The sequence below is a fragment of the Phascolarctos cinereus genome, unplaced genomic scaffold (assembly GCF_003287225.1).
Source record: "Phascolarctos cinereus isolate Bilbo 61053 unplaced genomic scaffold, phaCin_HiC Scaffold_5;HRSCAF=322, whole genome shotgun sequence".
Lineage (NCBI taxonomy): Eukaryota > Metazoa > Chordata > Mammalia > Diprotodontia > Phascolarctidae > Phascolarctos > Phascolarctos cinereus.
Genome location: NW_027555958.1, coordinates 260,547,596 through 260,570,835, shown reverse-complemented (window position 1 = coordinate 260,570,835; position 23,240 = coordinate 260,547,596). Strand labels below are relative to the sequence as shown.

The window sequence follows — 23,240 nt, the reverse complement described above, 5'->3', positions numbered from 1 at the left end:
TTTTAGGGAATTCTCTTGCCAGTGCTCTTCCTTCCAGTCATTCAGCCGCACCAAAGGGATATATATAGCTGTTAGTAATCATTTTATATTAAGGACTTCCTATCATACACTCCATTAAGTGCCTTGGATAAAGATATTGGCAAAAACAGAGTTTCTTCCCTCAAGGAGCTCATGTTATAGGAAATAACATCCCAACAGTTACGTATGTAGAACATAAGCAGGATAATTGAAAGTTAATCTCAGAGGGAGGGAAAGGAAGGTGGCAGGGCACCTTCCTTAAAAAGTGGAATTTGAGTTTAGTATTGAAGGAAGCTATGGAAGTCAGAAGGTGCAAGTAAGAGGGGGGGAACATTCCAGAAATGGGGTGCCTTTTTACTGGCAAGTAGCACAGAGTAGGGGGACAGAGTTTTGGGTACAAGGAAGAGCAAGAAGGCCAGCGTTTCCAATTATAAAGTACATAGAAGGGTATAAAGTCTAAGAAAACTGTAAAGGCAAGAAAGGGCTAGGATGTGAAGGACTTTAAGGGGGTGACATGGCCACATCTGTGCTTTAAGAAAATCACTTTGACATCTGAATGTATTAGGCTACATTAGGAGTTGAGAGAGGCTTGAATAAAGGACACCAGCCAGAATGCTATTTGAAGGTGTGAGGTGATGAAGGCCTGTACCAGGGTGGTTAATTGTATGAGCACCTTGTGCTACAATCATACAGTTCCCAAAAGGGGATATGTAACACCAGTAGAAGTGGATCCAGCACCAGTGAATAAGCATCACTACCAACCCGCTGTATCTTGGTAGAATTGTTATGCAACGCAAACAAACAAAATAGGGAGATTAAAGTAGACGCCGTGAGCAGAAGGGACATTCTTGAATGTGGAGATTCCCTCAATGCAGTGTCATTCTTATATCACTCAGCTACCCAATATCCACTGTAAGGTATAGCATGTTCTCATTGAGGTGGTGGTGAGTAGGCAAGTCTGAATGAGAAAGACAGAATTGAGTAGGCACAAAGTACTATAATACAATTCCTGGACATTTTAAAGTCATGACTTCAAAAAAAATCTTCATTACATAGTATTATCTCTAAAATTGTTTGTCCTTATGGATTCTAGATGAGTTTTGGAAAGTAAAATTTCATGCTGTCTCTAAATTCTAATATCTTCTGGGGGAGAAAAATTGGAGAAATGAACCAGTAGTGAAACTAGTGGTTTTAAATATCTGTATATAAATGTCCAAAGTTCAGGCAATAAATAAGAACTATAAGTCCCAATGCAAAATTGACCTCATAAGGATTACTGAGACTTGGTGAGATGAAATCCATGACTGGCCCTACATAGGTATACTTTATTTCAGAGGTATTAACCTGAATTCTGTAAACTTAAAATTGGTAACTGCATTTCAACATAATTGGTTTCCTTTGTAACCTTTAGTTATTTTATGCATTTAAAAACATTATTCTGAGCAGTGGTAATAGGACTTAACCTGACTGCCAAAAGAACCTAAAGAACATTACTGAAAAGAAACAGGATAGATAAAAGAGAATTTAGGGTAGTTAGGAAGGTATGTGAGGAAATGCAGAAACCAGAGGGCCAAATGATAAAAAGAAGTTAAGTAACTATGTCATCTGAGTAGACTGCAGACCACTCACATAGAAAGAGGAAATGTATAAGATTTTGGACAACAGATCACAAATTTGGCATAGAATTAGGATATAATAGAGATGGAGACTTCCAATTATCAGACATCTCTCAGCAAAAGCAGAACAAATTATAACTGCTTGACTTGCTTATTGACATTATACTTTGAAAAAAGGTAACCAAAAAAAAAAAAAAAACCAACCACCAAAAGGGAAAATTTTGTATCTGATTCTCACTACAAGAGAGGTCCTGGTTGTCAAAAACAATGGGAACCTAAGGAGAAGGGATTACTCTCTATTACTCTGTAATAGAGAAGACAAATGCAAAGTCTAACATGCAACCTAGATTTTAGGAAAGCAGATTCAAAAGAGGAAAGAAGAAAGACAAGAAAAACTCCAGGAAGAAAAATGCTACAACGGGCTACAGCTCAGGAGATTCTCAATACTGATATTGTGAAGACACAAAGGGAAACAATTCCAAAGAGGAAAATGGGATTTGTCTTAAAAGACTAATGTGGATCAAAGGAAACTCATCTAATAAGATGAAATTAGAGATAAATGGGATAAATTAGTCTTGCACCTGGGTGCAGAAATGAACTTCATAAAATAGGAGAGGCATGGATGATAGCAAGTGTTCTGAAAAAGACCTGGGCGTTTTAGTAGACTACAAGCTCAATGAGTCAGAAGTATGATGTGGCAGACAAAAAAGCTAACGTCTTCTTGAGCTAAATTAAGAGGGAATAGCTTCCGGGAGGTAAAAGTCCCACTGTACTGACCCTTACCAGACCTTATTTGGAATACCATGTTCAGTTCTGGGAAACACAGTTTTAAGGGCAACCAAGTTGGTAAAGGGCCTTGAATCTATGCCATATGACAGAGTTGAAGAAACAAAATATTTAGCTTGGAGAAAAGAAGCTTCTGAACATGGTAGCCACCTTTAAATGAAGGGTTATCATTTAGAAGCGAGATTGACCTATTCTGCCTGGTCCCAGAGGACAGAATCAGAAGCAACATGTGCAAATTGCAAAGAGGCCAGTTTAGGCCTAAAGTTTGGAAAAATTTCCTAAGAATTAGAGCTGTCCAGAAGTGGAATGGGCTACCCAGAGGTAATAGATTCCACCTCACTGGAAGACTTCATACAAAAGCTAGTTCATTATGTCATTAGGCAGAAGATAGAAATAAGCATATAGTAAGTGTCTACAACATGCCAGGCACTGTGCTAAGTATACAAATATGCTCTCATTTAATCCTCACAACAACCCTGAGAATACTACTATGATCCTCATTTTACAGTTGAGGAAATGGAGGCAGGGTTTAAGTGACTTGCCCAAGATCACACAGCTATTAAGTGTCTGAAGTCTGACTTGAACTCAGATCATCCTGACTACAGGTCCAATGCTCTATTCATTGCCCCACCTATCTGCACAGCTATTTCTAAAGGAAATAGAAGCAACACCTCAATGGAAAAAAAGGGTCATCTGAAGTGGAAAAGGGGAAGAGACCTTATCAGAGTGAAAGAATGTCACAAAGAGGAAGAAAAAGGACAACTGCAAACTTAAGAGTTAAAAAACAAATTTGAAGCTCTTTCTAAAGAGGTGGGAACTTGTGGCTATAAGGGGGCAGTTCTCCTTTGTGCTCCCATGTATAGTAAAGGAAACTCACAGAAGCTATGAATTGAGAGTTCATCCAGTAAGGGTCGGAGAAAAAAATGTAGTTCACTGGTAGCTGGTGCCACCTTGCTCACGGATACCAAGACAGGTATTCACTGACATAACGAAAACAATAAAGTGAAGAGCACAAAAAGTATTGAAAATGATTACCAGACTCATACAAGAAAATGAAGACTACACTATTGTCCACTGAAGGCAAGATAAAAAGAAAAATATTAGACAAATATGAAAAGTTGACTAAAATGGTGATCTCAGAAAATGAAATTTGGACTTCTGAACTACAGCTTAAAATACAGAAATGGCAGACTCCTCAATCAAGGATGTAGCCCACCTCACAAAATCTGGTAAGAGTATATTTACCTGACGTCGTGCAAATCTAGTCAAAAGGGTTTGAAAATAAAAAGAATGGGGAAGAGAGAACACTGCCTATCTTTACCAAGTTTTATACCAAAGAAAAAAACTACAGTGAAGGAAAACAGCACTTGGGACACCTAACCATTTAAAATCCATTGTCTCAAAAGCCCATATACAGACCCTTTGACCCAGCAATCACAATACTAGGTCTGTTATCCCAAAGATATCAAAGAAAAAGGACATATCTGTTCAAAAATATTTATAGTAGCTCTTTTTGTGGTGGCAAAGAATTGGAAATTGAGGGGATACTCAACAATTGGGGAACAGATGAACAAGCTGTGTGGTATATGATTGTGATAGAATACTATTGTGCTATAAGAAATGACAAGCTGGATGGTTTCAGAAAAATCTGGGCTGATTTATAAAAAATGATACAAAGTAAAGTGAGCAGAACCAGAACACTGAACACAGTAACAATACTATAATGATGATTGTGAAAGCCCCTAGCTATTCTGATCAACACTGATCCAAGACAATTCCAAAAGACACAAGACTGTCTATATGTAGAGAGAAACAGATTGAAGCATACTTTATTACTTTATTGTTCTTGGAGTTTTTTTTTTCTTTTGCAACATGGCTAATATGGAAATGTGTGTTGTATGACTTCACATGTATAATCAATATCATATTGTTTACTTTCTCAAAGAGAGTGGGAGGGAGAAAGAGAATTTGAATTCAGAATTTTAAAAAATGAATGTTAAACATTTTTTACATGTAACTGGGAAATATTTAATGAAATAAATAAAAATATATATATTTTTAAAAGCCTATACATTAATGCTCAAGGTTTAGGCACTAAGTAAAAAAATCTAGAGAGACAGTAAGCATGGGGCAGAGCATTTGGGTATAAATAAGTGACCCAGAAGGGATATTGCTAAAATAGCCCAGTACTCTACAAACTTCTGATCATGCACTCTTATCTGTAAAAAAAAAAAAAATCAAGCACGAACCCTTGTACATTTATGTTATATTTAGGTACTACTGTAATGTATTTCCAAAGCAAAACAAAAAGGGGATGACAGCTCATACTCCTAGTACAGAATGCCCACCCTTCAAGTGCCTGCTCTGTCAAAAGGTACTCTGGAGGGCAAGAGAACTTTCCCAATAGTACCCATGCAGCTGCTGCTATGGGTGCACAGGTAGCAATTAGATTATAATTGCCCTGAGGGGCTTGCAGAACAGGGAAGTTGTAAAGCAGCAGGACCGGAAGGATGGAGCAGGTGTGTGTGTTGTGGGATAATGGATGAAAGGTAGATGTGGCATGTTGTAGACATACCACAATCTGACTGATCACATTCCCCTTGGAACACATATCACTGTGGATAGAAAATGGTTACTTGAACAAAAAGACATAGATGATTTCAGGAAACAGATCAAAAACCTGGCATAAAGCTATAATATACTCATGATGAGACAATTCAATTATGCAGATATTTACTGGAGCATTCATTCTGCCAAAAGCAGGTAAAATATTAACTTCTTGAGAATATCTTCCATCTTCCAAAAGATGGAGAAACCAACAAGGAAAAATTTCATAATCGATCTGATTCTCACAGACAAGTTATAACCAGATATTGGGATGACAATGATGGGAAACAGGGTGGGAGGAAAAATTTGACCCCTTTTTGCCTCCAAAATTTGTAAGAGAAGAGGAAGCACGGTTAAGACATGCATACTAGATTTCAGAGAACTGCAGTAGAATCCTGTGGACTAAAATTCTGCAGGGGAAATCTGTGCAGGAGTGATAGGAAACTTGAAAGGATGAAATTCTGAAGACATAAAGGGAAATAATTTCTATTAGGAAAAATAGTTGTTTGAAGAGCCCAATGTGAAAGCCCAATGTAGAGTGTAAAAAGACGTTCAAAAGACTTAAACAAGGATAGGAAACAGAAGATGTTTATATGACACAATCCTCAAAGAATAGTGTTAGGAGTGCTAAAGTTCACAATGAGCTGAGGTTCATGAAGGAAGCTGAATTCAACAAAATTGAAAAAAATCTGAAAATCATAGGCCTAATTCCTGTGAAAATTTTAAAACTAATCACTACAGAATGGTTTAGTGAACATCAAGGAAGCAAAATGTTAGAGGGGAAGGAACCTCACTCTACTAGAGTCTAAGGACTCAAACTCCCTGTGTAATTTTGGGCAACCTACTTATTCTGTCTAGGTCTCAAGTGTCCTCATGAGTAAAATAGGGGGTTTGGACCAGATGGCCTCCAAGGGTCTCTTCTAGTTCTAACCCTGTAAGCCTATCTAGAAAAAGAAGCAGTCATTACAAAGAACCAGCTTGGCTTAAAAATAAGAAGAAATAAAAACAAGGAATGCTCTATATAGGATCTACCTAGGTTTTAGCAAAGCATTTGATAAAGTATTTCATACCATTCTTGGGGAAAAGTTAGAGCAGGATTGCATAGTAATAACTTGCAACTATCTGAATGACTGGACTCAAAGTATTATTAGGTAGTGGAGTTCTTCAGTGCGTGCTTGCCTCGAGAAGGAAGAACCAGTAGTAATGCGGTAGATGTTGCAAAGAAGCAAATAAAAGCTTGATGTCAGGAAAAACGTTCCTAAGAATTGAAGCTGTTCAAAAGGGAAATGTCACACCTCGGAAGGTATTGCATTCTCCTCATTGAGAGAGGCTGGATTACTGGTCAGATTTGGTCACATGGCTGCTAAAGTCCATTTCAACACTCAAATTTATGATGCTATCATTCTCCCTCACTGCATTATAGAGAAATTAGTTCTACCTGAGTGGGATATCCTATTTTCCATCCTGCCATCTACTGATTGTCTAAAAATATTTTAAAAACCAAATTAAAAAAAAATTTTTTTTTGATAATTATTAGAAGAACCTAGTCACGTTTCAATTGTATATGATTCAATTTGTTCATTCTTTAAATTCAATTACAAAAATGTTTATAACATAACTAGTATTTGCAAGGCATTATGTCACTGACACTGGGATACAAAGACAAAAATCACACAATCCATCTTCCAAGAGATTACATTCTACTTCCCAGTAGTAGCTCTGTCAAAGTTAATAGGATTTTTTTTTTCTGGAGTGCAAAAGAAGATACCACTCTACTCAATCAGCTCTCATGACCTCCCCATGAAGAAAGAAAAGGAAGGATGAGTGCCTATTCTCCTTGTCCAGGGCCATGGTAGATGCCTTCAATTTACTTTGAGCTTTTTGACTGGTGGGCTTTTAGGTTCCTCTTCTCCATTATAAGCCTGCTTGGGCACTTGTCCATCATCATTCCCACAGTGATCTGAACTAATAATGGCCTTTTTGATCTGTCGCAACTCCCGTTTCTCTTTCCTTTCTACCATCTCTTCAATCTCATCGGCAAACAGGGCTTTGAGAGGAGAGATCAGCCTAGGAACTGTTGGAAAGTCTCCAAAGTCAACCTAAACAGAAGCGTGAAATGAAAGGTTATATATAGCTCAGGGGGAAAAAAAGGCATCGGTAACCAGCAGTCAGTGATAAAATCATATACCAGAGGTACATGGCTCTTACCTTACTAAGGTAACATTATTCCCAGTTCAAGAGATCTTAACAAAAAAGATGCTTTAAAGAAAAGCAGAAGTTAACTGAATGCAATCTTTCCTAATTTCATTAATACAGTAACAGATAATAGTCACACTATCTACCCACCATTAAAAATAGGCAACTGTTGACTGCTTCCTCCTTCAGACCATGAGACAAAGCACCACTGAGTTGTATACTGAAAAATACAGGTACAACTGTGGTATGAACCAATGCAGTACCTATTCTCCAATCAAACTGTTATTATCAGAGGCAGGCAAGCTCTAATTCTGAATATAGCTAAAAGCTATAATAAATAACTTAGCTAATTACAGAAAAGGAGAAAGGACTTTTGGAATTATGTTTCAGAAAAACCAAATGTGCACAATGCAAATTCTCTGCCCTAATCCTCAACCAACTACATAACACACAGTATACATACCCTCATGTGGTCAAATGCAATCCCAACTTTCTCATTAAAGTCAGGGCTGAAAAGGGGGATCTTGGCATAACGCTGACTAAAGTGATTTAACATGATAAATCTGGCATTCATCTTCACCCCAACTCCAATTGCTTGAGAAGTAGTGCTGCAAATAAGTGAAGGAAGCAGAATGTGACTGAAAGTGCAAAAAAAGCAAAAGGGTATCTGAAACCTTTAACTTTCAATATAAAATGACCTCAGAGTTTGAAATAGCTACATCTAATTATCTTCTTTTATGACTATTTTTTAAACTTCTTTAAAACAGGAACTATGACTTCTACTTCTTTCACATCCCTACAAAAACACTACAGAACCTATAACAGCAGAAAGAATACTGGACTTATAAAAGACCTAGGTTCTCCATTCCCATACCTACCAGTTGTATGACCTTGGGCAATATGACTTTCCAAATCAATTTTTTCAACTGTAAAATGTAGATGATAAAAATACTTCACTTATAGGCTATTATAAATATTATCCAGAATAATGTAAATTGTTTTTAAAATAGTTAAGCAGTATAAAATTATCAGATTGTTTAGTATTGTGCCCTACATGCTGAGAACTCAATAAACATTCAATAAGATTACCCTAGTCTCCTCCCTCCAATCTGTAGTCTTTGTCTCCTGACTGTATTTCATTTTCAGAATGATCTCTCAAACTTTAGGCCTATAACCCTCTCAATGGCTAAGTAACTGTTGAACTTTCAGGTCAGACTTTCAGTGGGTACAGTGGGGTTCAGTGAAAGAACTGGTAAGTGTGACTGTTGGGCCACTGCACAAGTACAAGACTAGAAAATCATGGCCTGAACACAGTTCCTGTGAAAAATTTCCAAAAGTTTAGAGGACCATAAACTCAATGAATCAACCATTCAATAATGAAATGAAGAAAGCTAATGTGATATGAGGCTACATTAAGAATTCTGGACTTCTATCTTCAAGTATCTAGAGGGTTATCAAAGGGAAGAGGAATTAGATTTGTTCTGCTTGGCCTCAAAGGCAGCTGAGCTGAAGCAATAGGAGGCAGCTTCAAGGAGGCAGATTTTGATTCTAATTAAGGAAAAAGGTACAACTAGTACTATCCTAGAGCAAAATAACTTTCAAACAAAGGCTAGATGACCACTTTTGGGAGATGCAGATGGGTTATCTTGTTCAGTATGAGCCAGATCAGATGGTTTCTGAATTGTCTTTCAACATTTTCATTCCTATCCAGAGAGGAGAGCCCCTTTAAGCTGCAGTAGCATACAAACCACTAGCCACAGTTCTATAATGGTATACTTGCTGGTAAGCTACTGAGACAAAATCACCTCGTTAAGAAGTGGTGAGAGGTCACATTTAACAGAAAAGAGCTAAGGAGCAAATTACCTGTGTGTCTTTTCTACTGCTTGCTCTTCTAAACCATCTTCCAAAGTAGCTTCATGAATAAGCATTGTAGCTCCTTTCCCTAAGGAAAATAAGTTAACACTATCTAAATGCCTGTCATGAGAGGAGGGGAACCATTATTTTTACTTCCCTGGCTAAAGCAGTCTTCCTCTTTGGCACTGCTACCTCTGCATATAATAAGATGACTGAAGTACTTAAAGTACGAGGCAAGGAGAATCCAATGCTGATTCTAAAGCATATGCTACTGTAATCAGTTTCCTTCATTCTCTTCCACCTACTAAAATATCAAACTAAACATTTAAAAGAAAAAAACTTCAACCAAATTTCTTACCCATGTGTAATTACTCACCCAAACGGACCAGAGCATCACATGGCATGGTATCACCAGAGTAGACTATTTTCCAGCCTGATTTGTGGATCAATGCACAACCAAAAGCATTCTTACAGTGCTGAACCAAACAAGTCTGAAACTGAATGAAAAAACATGAAGGGCTCTGCTGCCCCTGCTACCTCACTTTTCTCCCTTTGAGGTAACTAGTAGATTCTGTACCTCTTCGAAATCATATTTTTCTAGCAGTGAAGTAATCAATTTTGCAGTCATGGGTTTGGAGACTTCATTTCCTTTTTGGAGGCACCTGGCAGGGATCATTCTATGTAGAAAAAAAAGAAAAAAAATTTAAATCAAAGCTCAGGCCTCACTCTAATGAGGCCAACATACAAACTTACTAAAATAAAATTACACACAAGTCATAGCCAGTAAAACAAAGAACTCTACAGTAGGGGTTCTTAACCTGAAGCCAATGAACTTGTTTTCAAATACTCTGATAACTATATTTCAGTATAATTGGTTTCACTTACAATCCTTTATCTTTTAATTTATTTATTATTATTCATACTATTCTGAGAAAGGGTTCATAGGCTTCATCAGACTACCAAAGGGTCCATGACACAAATAGGTTTAAAAATTCTGGCTCTTCAAAGCCTCTTGAGAAGGAGTAGGTTAGGGGAATGGTAATGTTAGTGGATAAGCAGGTGGTAATCACTCACTTGACAGCATCTAGAATCTCTTGGCAATGGTCATGGTATTGCTGCAGCCACATCATGACTTGTGTAGGTGCTATTAGTAACAGTGGGCTGGATGATTTTCCCATTGATGCCTGAAAAGCAAAACAGAAAAGGAGGTCACAGCGTAGATGCATCTTCAGGGAAGCTCAATGGAAATGGAAGAAGTGGGTGTTTCCTGTAATTTTATTTATACACACACACACACACACACACACACACACACACAGTGTGTGTGTGTGTGTGTGTGTGTGTGTATAAAATCAATGAATCTCAAGCTGCCAGTAAAAAAAACAGCTTAACTTACCAAAGCACGGTTTCTCTGCAACAGGATATTTAATAAGCCCTAGAAAATAAAAATAAAAGGCAAAAATGGAGACAAGTAGAAAGCTTGTTTTATTTTTCTCCTTCTCTTTAGCTTTATTTTACTTAGTTCTAGAGTTCAATCTTTCTAGTATTTGTAGCACATGCGTATCGTATACAGGGCTTAGATCCTCAGGCCCCTGAACTCTAAAGGGACAACTCCAAAGATGGCCCCATTTTAGCTTTTACTGGAATGCTAAGATCAAAACATCAGTCTTTAGAGCTGAATGGATACCAGCTACATTCAAAAAACACCTGTGAGAAAGTAAGACTTAAGAAAGAATGCACATCTCATTTCCAGTAAGAATACAGAACAGGGAAAATTTTTTCTATGAACTAAGTGTATAAAGCAGTCAGTTGGCTATGGCAGAATACCAACTATCTAAGCCCCAAAGTATAGGCTGATCTCTCTTAGACAGAGGTGTCTAGGGGTGAAAAGACTTGAGGAATACCTCTCCACTTACCAGATTTATCATGAAGAATGAAATTTTTCTTTTAAAAAAAAGCATCAATATGAAAGTAAAGAAAAACAATATAAAAGAGGCAGAGAATACTAAACTGTATTAGGAAGTTAGAAGAGAAAATGTCACAGAGAAAAAGGAAAGAAGGACCACTGAGTATATGGAACTAACAGAAAGGTATAAAAGGTTCTTCCCTAAGAAAAGGGAAGGGGAAATCAATCAATGAATCAACTAACTAAGCATGTATCATTTACTTTGTTATGTGAGAGCAAAAAGTTTCTATTCTATTAGAAAACAGTTGCTTATCCTCCAAGGAATGATGTGTAGATCTACAGATTCTTCCAGGTGAGAGATTATACAATAAGGGTCAGAGGATGAAGAAACGAGCAGAAATAACTGGTCACTGTCCTGCTGAAGGGAGCATATATCCAGGACATGACAGAGAACTTCACAAAACTTATAAAAGCAGATGACTCAGTCCTGGTGATTCACAGGAGCACAAATTGCCTTAGAAAGCAATGCTAAAGATTACAAAGTCTTATCATGCAAAAAAAGAAAAACAACCCCACAAAAAAACTAAGAACTTAGGAAAGAAGAAAGGAAACAAATGTTTACTAAGTACTTACTATGTGCCAGACACTGTGCTTAGTGCTTTACAAATATCTCATTGGACCCTTACAACAACCTTGTGAGGTAGGTGCTGCTTTTGTCCTCATTCTACAACTAAATAAACTGAGACAGACAGCAGTTAAGTGACTTAGTCAGGATCACAAAGCTAGTAAGTGTCAGAAGCCAAAACTGAACTTGGGTTCAGTTAACTTCCTGACTCAAGGCCCAATATTCTACCCATTTTTCCATGTAGCTATTCTAACTTAGGAGCACAGATGTTATTTTCATCAGTAAGTGCCTGACAAATTTAGGAAGTGAACAGCTCTTTAAGAGGGTGGTGTCAAGGAAAAGGATTTCAATTTCTAAAGCACAGCTTAAAATAAAGGAATGATAGGCTTTAGGCAAGGGTATAGCTAATAATGGCAGGTAAAAAAGAAATTTGTTTAGTATTTTGCAAGTCTAATTAAAAGGGCTTTAAACCTTTTAAAAAGGCTTTTTTTTAAAAGGGGAGAGGGAAGATAAAAATTGCATAGGTGAAGCTGCAGGAAGAATAACAATTGAGACCCTCAGCAGTTCACAGATAACAAAATCCAAGAAGGAACCACTACCACCAATAGTAAAACTTTTGGTCTCAAATATGTGAATGCCCAAAACTCAAGTAACATGCAAAAGATAGTAGGGGATCCAATGTAAAGAGGCAAATTTGACCTTACTGGTAACACTAAATTCTCCAGATGAGTATATCTTATTCAAAGCAAATAGGAAAAATAAAAGAGAAGGAAGAGTAGCAGTGTACATTAAGAAGGTATACTGATGTGAGAAAATCATGCAAACCGTGGTAGAAAGCATTTTGGTGAAAAATAAAAATTAGGAGGAAGAACAAAATGGATACCAAAAATAAGCCATGAAAGACTAAACTTATTTCCTTTTTGATAAGTTTATTAAGCTAGCAGATTAAGAAATGCTGGCAATATAGTTTACAAAGTCTCTCGTGCTATTCAGGCTAGAAGATAGTTTAATTAGGTAGATTCCAAGATGAACTCTAATATAGTCTCAGTTTAATGCCAACTTCTGAAAATCTCCAGTGGGCACAAGAATCTGTGCTTGGCTCTGTGCTACTTAACAACTTTTATCAATGACAATGATGGGAATGGGATCTGAACCCTTAAAAGGAAAAGACCATGTCTTTGGGATCTGGACCCCAAAAAGGAAAAGCCCTGGACTTTCCCACAAGGCCAAATCTCTGGAGTTCTCCTGAGGCTCTAATCCTATCAACTGGCCTTTTATTATTGCCAATTTCCTATCCTTAATCCTATCTAGGCTCCATTCTCCCTTGGCCAGGTCTCTGGCTTTCTATTACCTCACAGTCACCCCACACTACTTAGCCACTCCTCGGTCTCTCCCACAGTCTTTCTGTATATAAAGTCCATCTGGCCTCCACTAAGGTGCTCAGATTAAGATCTGGCCTGCTCACATTAGCGATACAAATACTTGGATTCCTTAAGAGTCTGGCCAATATGGCCAGCTCTTTAAATCTTGCCCACTCCTGACCAACATTCTAATAAACCTTGCTTTTGGCTGAAAGAAAGCTTGGGTCAAATTCATTCAGGCAGGAACCATGTGTCGGGATTTTGGGGTCCCAGCACCCCTAAACCTCAACAACTAGGATAAAGGCAGAGATGGAGTGCCTATCAAATTTACAAGTGACTTAAAGATAGGAAGGGTAGCTAACAATGACAGACTCAGGATGAAAAAAATATCTTAATAGACTATTACACTAAAGTTAATAAAATGAAATTTAATAGGGATAACTGTAAACTTGTACATTTAAGATCCAAAAATTAACTTCACCACTACAACTTGAGGGAGAGCTAGATAGCAATTTGTGTAAAACAGATCTATATATTTTAGTGAACTGTAACATCAATATAACTTAACAATGTGATATGGCAGTCAAGAAAACTAATCAAATTTTTGGCTGCAATCACAGTAGCACTGTGTCTAGAAATAAGGAGGTTATGAAAGTTCAAGAGGGGCACATTTTAGAAGGACATTGAAAAACCTGGAGAGGGTCCACAGAAAGGTAGTGTGAAGGTCCTTGAATTCAAGCCATGGAAACACCAACAAAGGCTATTGGAGATACTTAATCTAGAGTGGAGAAAACTTAGAGAAAAAAAAATGATAGCTCTGTGCAAGTTGGAAGACTATAACATGGAATAAACTTCATAAACAAACTTACTATGCTTGGCTTCAGAGATAAGAACTAGAAGCAATAAAAAATTGAAAAGAACCAAAAACAAAAAATTGAAAAGAAGCAAATCTAAGCTTATTAGAACTATCCTCAAAGGGAAATGATCTGCTTTAGAAGCAGTGGGTTCTCCCTTACCACAGGTCTTCAAGCAAAGACTACCTGTCAGATGTGTTGTAGAAGGTATTTTTGTTCTGGTAAAGGTTAGACTAGGTCTTTCCAACTCTTGAGATACTATAAAAGAAACATAACAGCAAAAATTCACAAACAACCCAGTGGCAAGAAAAAGAGGTCTTTTTCCAGGAAGAGTGGATGGGAAAGAGCCTGAGGAAGAATTGGTATTGATGGAAAAAAAACATATGAACACAAAATTGAAAAGTAAGCTACAATAAAAAGGCTCCTGAACCAGTGAGCAGAAGGCTTGGTTCTAGGTCAGTACTCACTGTATGGTGATCCGCATGGATGTGGGATACAAACACAGCAGCAATGTTAATCAGGATTCTATCCACTTCATCCCCATAATGGCGGCAGAGTTGCCCAAAGGTGCCTTCCCCACAATCCAGTAGCAGAGATTGGTCAGAGCTGCCAGGGAAAATACCACAAGGTTTAGTACCAAGAGAAAAAAATGCTAAGAGTAAATTTTTCTTAAGAAGGTAGAGCAATGCTGACTGGAGCAGGCTACATATTGACTTAGAAAATCCCAAATTAAAATTATCTGTGTTGTATTATATCTTTTATTTATTTTGTTAAACATTTCCCAATTACATTTTGATGTAGTTTGGGCAGCACTCTGAACTTTGGTGGCCTGGGGAGTGTTTGGCACCCCTGCTAGAGGACTACTCTTGTTTTACAGACATGGGGATACCAGAGCAATGTTCTTTAAATATCTTTTAATTTATTTACTACATAGAAAAGCTGTGAGAATTCCTTTTAATAATACCAATAGTTCATATTTATGTGTGCTTTAAGGTTTACAAAGCACTATATATATTATTTCATTTGTTCAAGACAATTAATTATAGAGGTCCTCAAATGACAAAGCATGAGAAGAGAAACATAGAGTCTATAGAAGTTACCTTTAAACATATTTTCTCTTCAAGTTTTTAATAAAGTATCAAATTTTATTCAAACATTTAAGTTTCTACTATGTGCCTGGCACTGTACTAAGAACTGATATTACAAAGAAAAGCAAAAGCCATCCCTGCCTTCAAGGAATTTGCAATCTAATAAGGGAGAAGCAAATGCTTATGTGCAATCAAAAAATAAACTGGATAAATTTTAGATAATTTTGGAGGGAAGGCACTAGCTTTTCTATGGGCTAGGAGAGACAGATAATGAATTAGGTAGAGTAGGTTACACACAGGCCCCAAGAAAACAACAAACATTTTATGGGACACTTGATCATCTTGCCTTATGAACAAAAACAGCAACGTGAATGTAATTGAAGCTTATGTACCAATATCTTCTCTTAAGACTGAAGAGGTAGAAAAAAAATTACACAAAGGATTTTGTAATATTTTTCAAAGCAAAATATATACCCTGATAATCAGGAATTCCCATGCAAAAAGTAGACCCAGAAGAAAATGGCAAAAAAATCTTTTGGAAAATATGGCTCAGGATTAAGAACAAAAAAAGGACAAAAATTAGATCACTCAAAAACTTTGTACTTATAAATCACAAACTCCTTCCTTTAAGGAGACAATCAGAGGGAACTGGATGCACCCAACAACATTACAGAAATTGAAAGTAACTATTTTATCAAGCAAGAAATAACTAATTAATCAATTGGGAGTCATTTTCTTTAGTGAGTTAGTCAATAAACATTTATTAAACACCTATTGTGCACCATGCACTGTGCTAAGCATTTTACAATTATTATATCATTTGATCTTCACAAAAACTCTACAAGATAGCTGCTAATATCCCCATTTTACAGATGAGAAAATTGAGACAAATATAGGTGAAGTGATTTGCCCAGGATCATGCTGCTAGTAAGTGTCTGAGGCTGGATTTGAACTCAGGTCTCCAGGACCAGCACTCTAGCCACTGTGCCACCTAGCTGTTATGACCAAAACTTTCCAGATTAATACACCACTATTTCACCAGCACCACGTGAAGTAAGTGGTACCAATATTATCAGTCCTATTTTTCAAATGAGAAAACAAGCTCAGAGAGGTAAATGATTTGCTCGAGGGCAAATGCTGGAATTGAAACTTGAATGCAGATCTTTTGAGTGCAAGTCCAGAGCTTTCTATGATATCACACTTGCCTTTTACTACTGACATGTCCTTACTGCTAAAGATAGAAGAATGGAATACTGGATATCTAATCAAGAGGCTAGTTTTTGTTCTAAATTTTGGGTTAAGAAATCCTGCCTAGGTCTTCAATGCAAATAGTATCCTTTCCCACTCAATGTCTCCCATACTTTATAACTACTCCTCCTCACCACATTATGAGTGCTGTCCCCAAGCAGCTATTTTTGGTGTATCTTAGAATTAAATGGAGAACGAGTCATTCAAAATTCTTAGATGACAAAGAATACATTTATTCTTGATGTAGATAATCTGCAAGATAGATTTTCTGCATTATGGGTTGTCATGTCAAGGAATACTCACACAAGGGGCCACTTTTCTTGTCACTTTTCTTTTCATGGTTTCTGCACTAAATAATTATTTGTGGTTAAATCCCCTAGTAATTTGAAGGATATCAGCACATGCTCCACCAACTTTGTTTAAGAAGAAATTAAAAAGAAATATTTTAAGTACCTAGCCATATACATCATGTTGAAAGAAGGTTGAAAAAAAAATCATTCAGTAATCACACTACTGATGAAGAGAGTAATAAGGAAGCTTCAAGATATGAGTGTTTCCACTTAAAAGATGCTTAAAAAGAAAAAAGTATTAAGCTTCCCCTTCTCAACCCCCACTAGGGGATATTTTTCACAGCTCCCAAAATCAGGTATATGGAATATACAATGATAATCCCTAAACACTTAACAATAACAGGTGAACTAATAGCCATGACGTCATATCTTAGCCCTAATAGGGAAGGAGGAACAACGAAAATAGTTGATCTGGTCTGTCATCACTGAGGGTTTGGAGACCCTTCTACCAACAAGATGAAAAAATTCCTCACTATTCCAAAACAATACCTTATGTTCACAAGTGTAGAACTGACGTTTCGGATCTTCATTGGAATTGCAGATCCTGTTCCGAGGAATATGACTTCTGGATATTGGGTTCCTTTCCCTGTTTAAAAGCACATGGAAAATGTCCCATTTTTCCTGAACAACAGTTATACAATATTCAAGCTACAATCCATGACAGTAGCCTCAAAAACCAAGTACTGAGAGGTCCCTTGTACAGCTTGTTGGAAATAGCATACCTCAAAAAGTCAAAATCAGAAGTCAAGTTCAGGATAAAGAGAAAGGATGAGAGTTTTCTCAACTCAGAGCCAGTTGTAGTTATTCAACGCAGGACAGACTAGGTTCTAACATAACAATCACATAAGTGATTATTGTTCTTTGATCTTTGTTTTAAAAACAAAGACAGTTAAAAATGATAACCACATAGAATGTTTTTTTTCTCATGGCCAAAGAGACAATAGATGAGAAATGTGACAGTCAAAGACTTCAGTTACCTGTGAAATTATACAAGCAAATTCTGTCACACTTCTCCCAGGAAGTCTTTTTTCTTTTCTAAACATAAAAACAACTTTTATGTGGCTTATTAAAATCTGCTATCAGTCATCATTTTATAGGTGACAAAACTATTTAGGTTATGACTATTTTTAAAAAAATTTTCCCAAAACACAAATAGAAAGAATTTTATAAAGGGTTTTGTAGTTGTTGCAAGAAAATCATGAACTGACAATAACTAGGAGCCCAAACATTTCAAAAAAGTAGAAAAAAATATATATCCAACTATTAAAAAAAACAACACGTAATAAACTATTGTAGCCTTAATATCTGCCAAGGCAAGATGAGGAGACATAGTCTTTTTTTTTTTAAAGTTTTGGAAAAAGAATCAGGAACCTAGGTTTCATTACCAGATCTGCCACTAAAACTGATCTATGACATAGAACCTCCCTTCTTTAAGTCTGTTTTCAAATCTGTACAATAAAAATGGCAGAAAAGATAAATCTCTTGTACCAACAAAATCTTTACTCCGTAAAGACTCTGCCAGAACATAGATGGAAGTTTCCACTCACCTAATAGTGCCGTATTGTCCAGCATGTTTTCCTTATACTCCTGTACCCTTTCCTGAAAATTAGGTAAGTCCAGAGCCTCAGTCACAAATTCATCAAGGTTGTAAATGATGCAGGCATCCCTGGAGGAGGAAAAAAAAATCACAATTAATGGGGGATAGGGGGGCCTGGCTGGTAATAACAATTCTGATGTCTGGAAAGACTGGCTTGACAACAATTTCCAGAAAACTCTAACCTGGAGTTTGACCAAATTACCACAGCTAAGAAATAATCTCTTTATGTTATTCTTTGGGGCATCTCTCATCTAACAGAAAAAGGTAAACAACTCCCTTTAGAGCTCTGAACCCTCAAAGCTACTTCTAACATTCCCCAAATCTTCCAGGGCTTTAGCCAAGTAAGCCTATTTAATTTGATATAGCAAAGTAAATGAAAATGCTCTTCTGCTTCAGTGTTGTGAATAGGGCTAAGCAATGTACTCTGTCAGAGAATTTCAGAGTTGAAAGGGACCACAGGCCATCAACTCCAAACCCTATATGGATACAAATCACTTCTATATCAAACCCTAAAAAAGGATTATTCAGTCATCTCTTCAAGACCTCTAGTAAAGGGGAAATCTCCATTTTTGGAGAGTTATAATTATTAGGAAATTTTTCCTTATGTCAAACAGAAATATGTCTCTCCTCAACTTTTAACCTTCATTCCTAGTTCTGTCCCTCTGGGGCCAATTAAAATCCCTTCTTCTACATAACAGTTCTTCAAATATTCATCATTGGATTATAGAATTTAAAGTTAGAAAATACTGAAGAGATCCTCTAGTCCAAAACTGAGAAACTAAGGCCCAGAGAGTTAAAAGGATTTGCCCAAGGTGATAGAGATTTTAAGTGCTGAGCTTAGTTTTGAATCTAGGTCCTCACTGCAAACCCAGTGTTCTTTGCATTCCCTGGAGACAACCATCATGTCCTTCACTAAGTCTTCTCTTATCTTGGCTAAATATCCCCCAGTCTCTTCAACAATAGAGTATTGTTTCAAGTGTTGTCCCCCACATGTTCACCTTCCTCTGAACATTCTGCAGTATGTTAACATCATTTCTACAATGAGTCACCTAGAACTAAACACAACAAGGTAAAGTCTAAACAATGTTCACCTTCCTCTGAACATTCTGCAGTATGTTAACATCATTTCTACAATGAGTCATCTGGAACTAAACATAACAGGGTAAAGTCTAAACAAGATCAGAGTATAATGGGACTAAGACCTCCTGAACACCTTGCCTCTCTTATTGTATTATAAGTCTCCATATTTTTTTTCATCCTGTAGAAAAAGCTTCCAACGTTTTATATTTGTGAGACTGACAAATTGAACTAAAGTACAGGAATTTACATTCTCAATTTCAGTTTATTAGTTTCAGTTGCAGAGGCAGTAGGAAGAAGTAGATAGAGACCTGGTCTTAAAGTATGTAGGACTTGTACAAAAATCCTGCCTCTGATACATACTGGCTGTATGACCTGGGCAAGTCACAACCTCTGAGCACTAAGCTGAATGAATGTTAGAGTTGAGTTGAGTTGCTCAGTTATCTCTAAGTTATCTCTAAGATGATAAATTGTAAAGACAGTGCCAACCTGAATTGGCAGAAAGATTTTCCTCCCTATACTAATCAATTCATACATCTAGTTAGTTCCTACTCCCACCTTCAGTGGGTGTGGCACCAATATATGTCTTATCTGTAGCAGAAGTTACCTTTACTAAATCTGTAAGGGTTATGATGACAAGATTCTTCTACTGTTTAAGCTCTGTGGAACTTTCAGGTTTAGGATACTAAGAGGAACAAATCAGACTGCCTTAGTGTCTGTCAACTTAAATTAATTTCAATAATTTCAAAGACAGTGAACCACTCCACAAAGCTATCACCATCAATGGAAAAATCTAACTACTCAGCCGTCTCTTAATTACCCAAGAAGCATGTATGCTAAGATAGTTTAAGGTAAAATCATTTGTCTGTACTCTTAAAACACCCCAAGAAGAGGAAAGTGTAAAAAGAGAAACTATTCTAATAAAGACAAAACTATTATGCAGAATTTCAAATAACAGGATTCAAAGATTCAAGAATGCACAATGGCCTCAACCTCTCCACTCAAAGTTCGGCAGTATGAGGATCCCAGAATCACATACCTCTGCCAATGTAGTTTCGGTCTTAGCTGGTACTTCAGGAGGCATTCACCACGGATTACAGGCAGGGAGAAAGTAGCCAGATCCTCCTGAAAAAGATAAAGAAATAGAATAATAAGAAGAAAATCCCTAGAAGATCAATTGACAGAGAATAATCATAGATATTCTACCTTGCAAGTATAGTTGGTAAGCTGGGGAAATATGTCTGAGTCAATGAGGTTGAGCTGAGTTTGAATCTTAAGGCTACGGAGATTGTGTACCGAAGTACAATTCTCATTCAGGACCAGATGCTGAGTTTCAGGGCCAAACCTGGAGAAGAAAATGAAGATGTAATTAAGGGTAACCTCATTGGGAGATGGAATCAAAATGAAATAGGAACCCCAGAGTATGAAGGAAAGATATAAGAAGAGAAAAGAAAACAGAGCAGAGAGTAAAAGAGTATGTTCAGGAAGGGAAATAAGAGGAGGAAGATGAGATCAGAGGGAACAGGGTAGAATAAAAACAAAAAAAGGAAACAGGAGAATAACAGGTAAAGAGTTAAAGGACAGTGAAATAGGAGTCCAAGGCACTAGGTGCCTTTAGTGACTCTTGGTTCAATTTCACCATTAATTTTAATAATTTCTGACTCAAAGCATTCATGGTATTTTGAATTCAAAAGAAGTCTGAAATGTCAGAAGTCAGCAGCATGTTTCTAAAATTAATAGACACCATAAACCAAATATATATCAATATCCTATTGTGGTGCAAGGCACTGGCATAAGAGTTGGCACTGTAGGATGGGGGACAGGGTTCCCTCAAGGGATTTCTATAGGGAGACAGGCCACACACACCCAAATGCCAAATTAAGTGGTAAAAAAGAGTAACTTTTACCACTGTTCAAGAGTGAACCAAAGGCAAGATTTCATGGAAGAAGGAAGACTTGAAGGAAGGTTAGAAATTAGATGAATCACAGAATCTCAAAGTCAGAAGGGACTTCAGAGTCAGTCTAGTCCAGCCTGCACGTAAACAGGACCTCTTTTCCAACATCCCCAACTGGTTATCTAAAATTTTTCTCTGACAAATGAGAACCTATATTCAGTTCTAATTTTTAGGAAGAGAAAGAAGAGAATGAAGACAAGGAGTGAGAGAACAGGAGTAAGGTGCAAGCTTTTCCTTACACCAAGCCTAAATCGGTAAGTAGGAAAAGAACTCAAATCTAGCCTCAGACTAGCTGTGTGATCCTGGGCAAGTCACTTAATCCTGTCTGACTCAGTTTCGTCATCTGCAAAATGAGGTGAAAAAGGAAATGGCTAATTATTCCAATACTTTTGCCAAGAAAACCCCAAATGACATCATAGTTGGACACAACTGAAATGACTGAACAACAAAAGCACTACATAAATGTTAACTGTTATTTTTTTTTCTTGAATTGCACACTGGGTTTTAAATGTGATAAGTATGAAAGGCCAAGGATAATATGATTAAAGATTTTCTAAGTAAGACAATCTGGAAATGCATTTGGCTGAATTGACATAATATGACTGGTAATAAGTTTTGTCCCATGTTTTAAATACATGATATATTGTAGTTATGGTTGCATTTTGAAATTCTTTTATATTGTGAAATTTGAGAAATCATTTTATCAGAAATGCTGCTAGAAAAACAACTTTTAAAAAATCTGGATGCTGTTAGATTATAACTGAATTTTTTTAAAAATGTGATATATTTATTTTTTTTTGGCTAGGCAATTGGGGTGTTAAGTGACTTGGCCTGGGTCATATAGCTACCAAGTGTCAAGTGTCTGAGGCCAGATTTGAATTTAGGTCCTCCTGACTCCAGGGCTGGTGCTCTATCCATTGCACTACCTAGCTGACCTGAAAACTTAAATATTTAACAAGGTATATTTTGTTTTAAAACACATAACAATAATAATAAGTTTACTATAAAGAGTGAGTTTTCTTTTAGAAAATTTTTGGTTATCATTTATAAAAATTATGAAAATGTATAGGGTAGTTTAAAAATATAACTTCAATACATCAATGAATCAACTATCAGGTATTTGCTGTTATGTCTGAAACCCCAGAATGATGTTAGTTTTAATTTATAAGTAAAGGATAAATGAAATGTAACTGTTAGGGAAACATGAGAAATTAATAGTATTTTAAGCCCTAAGTTTTAGTTAGTAAAATGTTGCTATCTGAAACTCCTGAGACTATAATTTACTACTGCTTTAAGTTTTGATTATAGGGATGGTTGTCTAAATTGTCATGAAGCCAACAGTAGAAAATGGCATGTGCTGTAGTCTAAGAACTGCTATAGGTAGATGTCTGTCCCTAGGAAAAGTTAAGGGGATGACATTGGCATGGCCTAATGTAGAATCCTCTTGACTCAGTTTCCTCACTGTGCTATTTCCTTTCTGAATAGGAAATTTCCCAACCTAGTTAATCCTGATCCTTAGCTTCTGATACCCTCCGATTACATGGTTGTCGGATATGATTCATGCCTGGAATCAAACAGAGTTAAGGGAGTTTTCCCTTGTTATGGCATACGCATATCAGGCTGTGCCTGGGAGGGGACAAGGCTTGACACTGTTACAATTATGTCCCTCCTTTTCCTTTCATAGCAAGTTTCTATAATCAGGGTGGGTAAACAGTAGAAGTTTTGTTAAGTATAATACAAAATCTATTAATTAGTAGCATGATACTGGAACATCTTCAAGTTACTAAAATAAGATGCAAGTATGAATAATTTTACAATCTTAATCTGTATTTGTGGCCAAATTATAATATAGGGATGATCTCCTCCTACAGGGAAAATTAGATGAAGTATTAAGACAAAGATGTAATGTAAAAGAGAAAGCAGTAAGATTAGACTGTTCTCTCTAAGAACTATATACATATGTGCATGTATACATTTATTTATGTATTTACATGTAGATATGGACTGGCTTCCAAATGTATCTAGCATGGAAAATTCAGGCTTTGAATATATTTTAGTAATAAGTTCTCAAAATTGATTAAGGGTTTTACATATAAACAATAA

General features: G+C 36.7%; 1 protein-coding gene across 1 annotated transcript in view; it reads right to left on the bottom strand.

The window, feature by feature from the left end:
- Window positions 1–6,579: 6,579 nt before the first annotated feature.
- Window positions 6,580–23,240, bottom strand: part of ELAC2 (elaC ribonuclease Z 2) — a 51,768-nt gene continuing 35,107 nt past the window's right edge. Inside the window, exons 13-24 of the mRNA XM_020965995.2 lie at window positions 20,390–20,528; window positions 20,223–20,308; window positions 18,057–18,175; window positions 16,999–17,095; window positions 14,291–14,429; window positions 10,474–10,512; window positions 10,152–10,261; window positions 9,655–9,754; window positions 9,454–9,574; window positions 9,087–9,165; window positions 7,687–7,831; window positions 6,580–7,126 (exon numbers count right to left, since the gene is read on the bottom strand). Of these exons, the coding sequence (XP_020821654.1) occupies window positions 6,890–7,126; window positions 7,687–7,831; window positions 9,087–9,165; window positions 9,454–9,574; window positions 9,655–9,754; window positions 10,152–10,261; window positions 10,474–10,512; window positions 14,291–14,429; window positions 16,999–17,095; window positions 18,057–18,175; window positions 20,223–20,308; window positions 20,390–20,528 (1,411 nt within the window). The 3' untranslated portion in view covers window positions 6,580–6,889. The remainder of the gene's footprint in view (window positions 7,127–7,686; window positions 7,832–9,086; window positions 9,166–9,453; window positions 9,575–9,654; window positions 9,755–10,151; window positions 10,262–10,473; window positions 10,513–14,290; window positions 14,430–16,998; window positions 17,096–18,056; window positions 18,176–20,222; window positions 20,309–20,389; window positions 20,529–23,240) is intronic.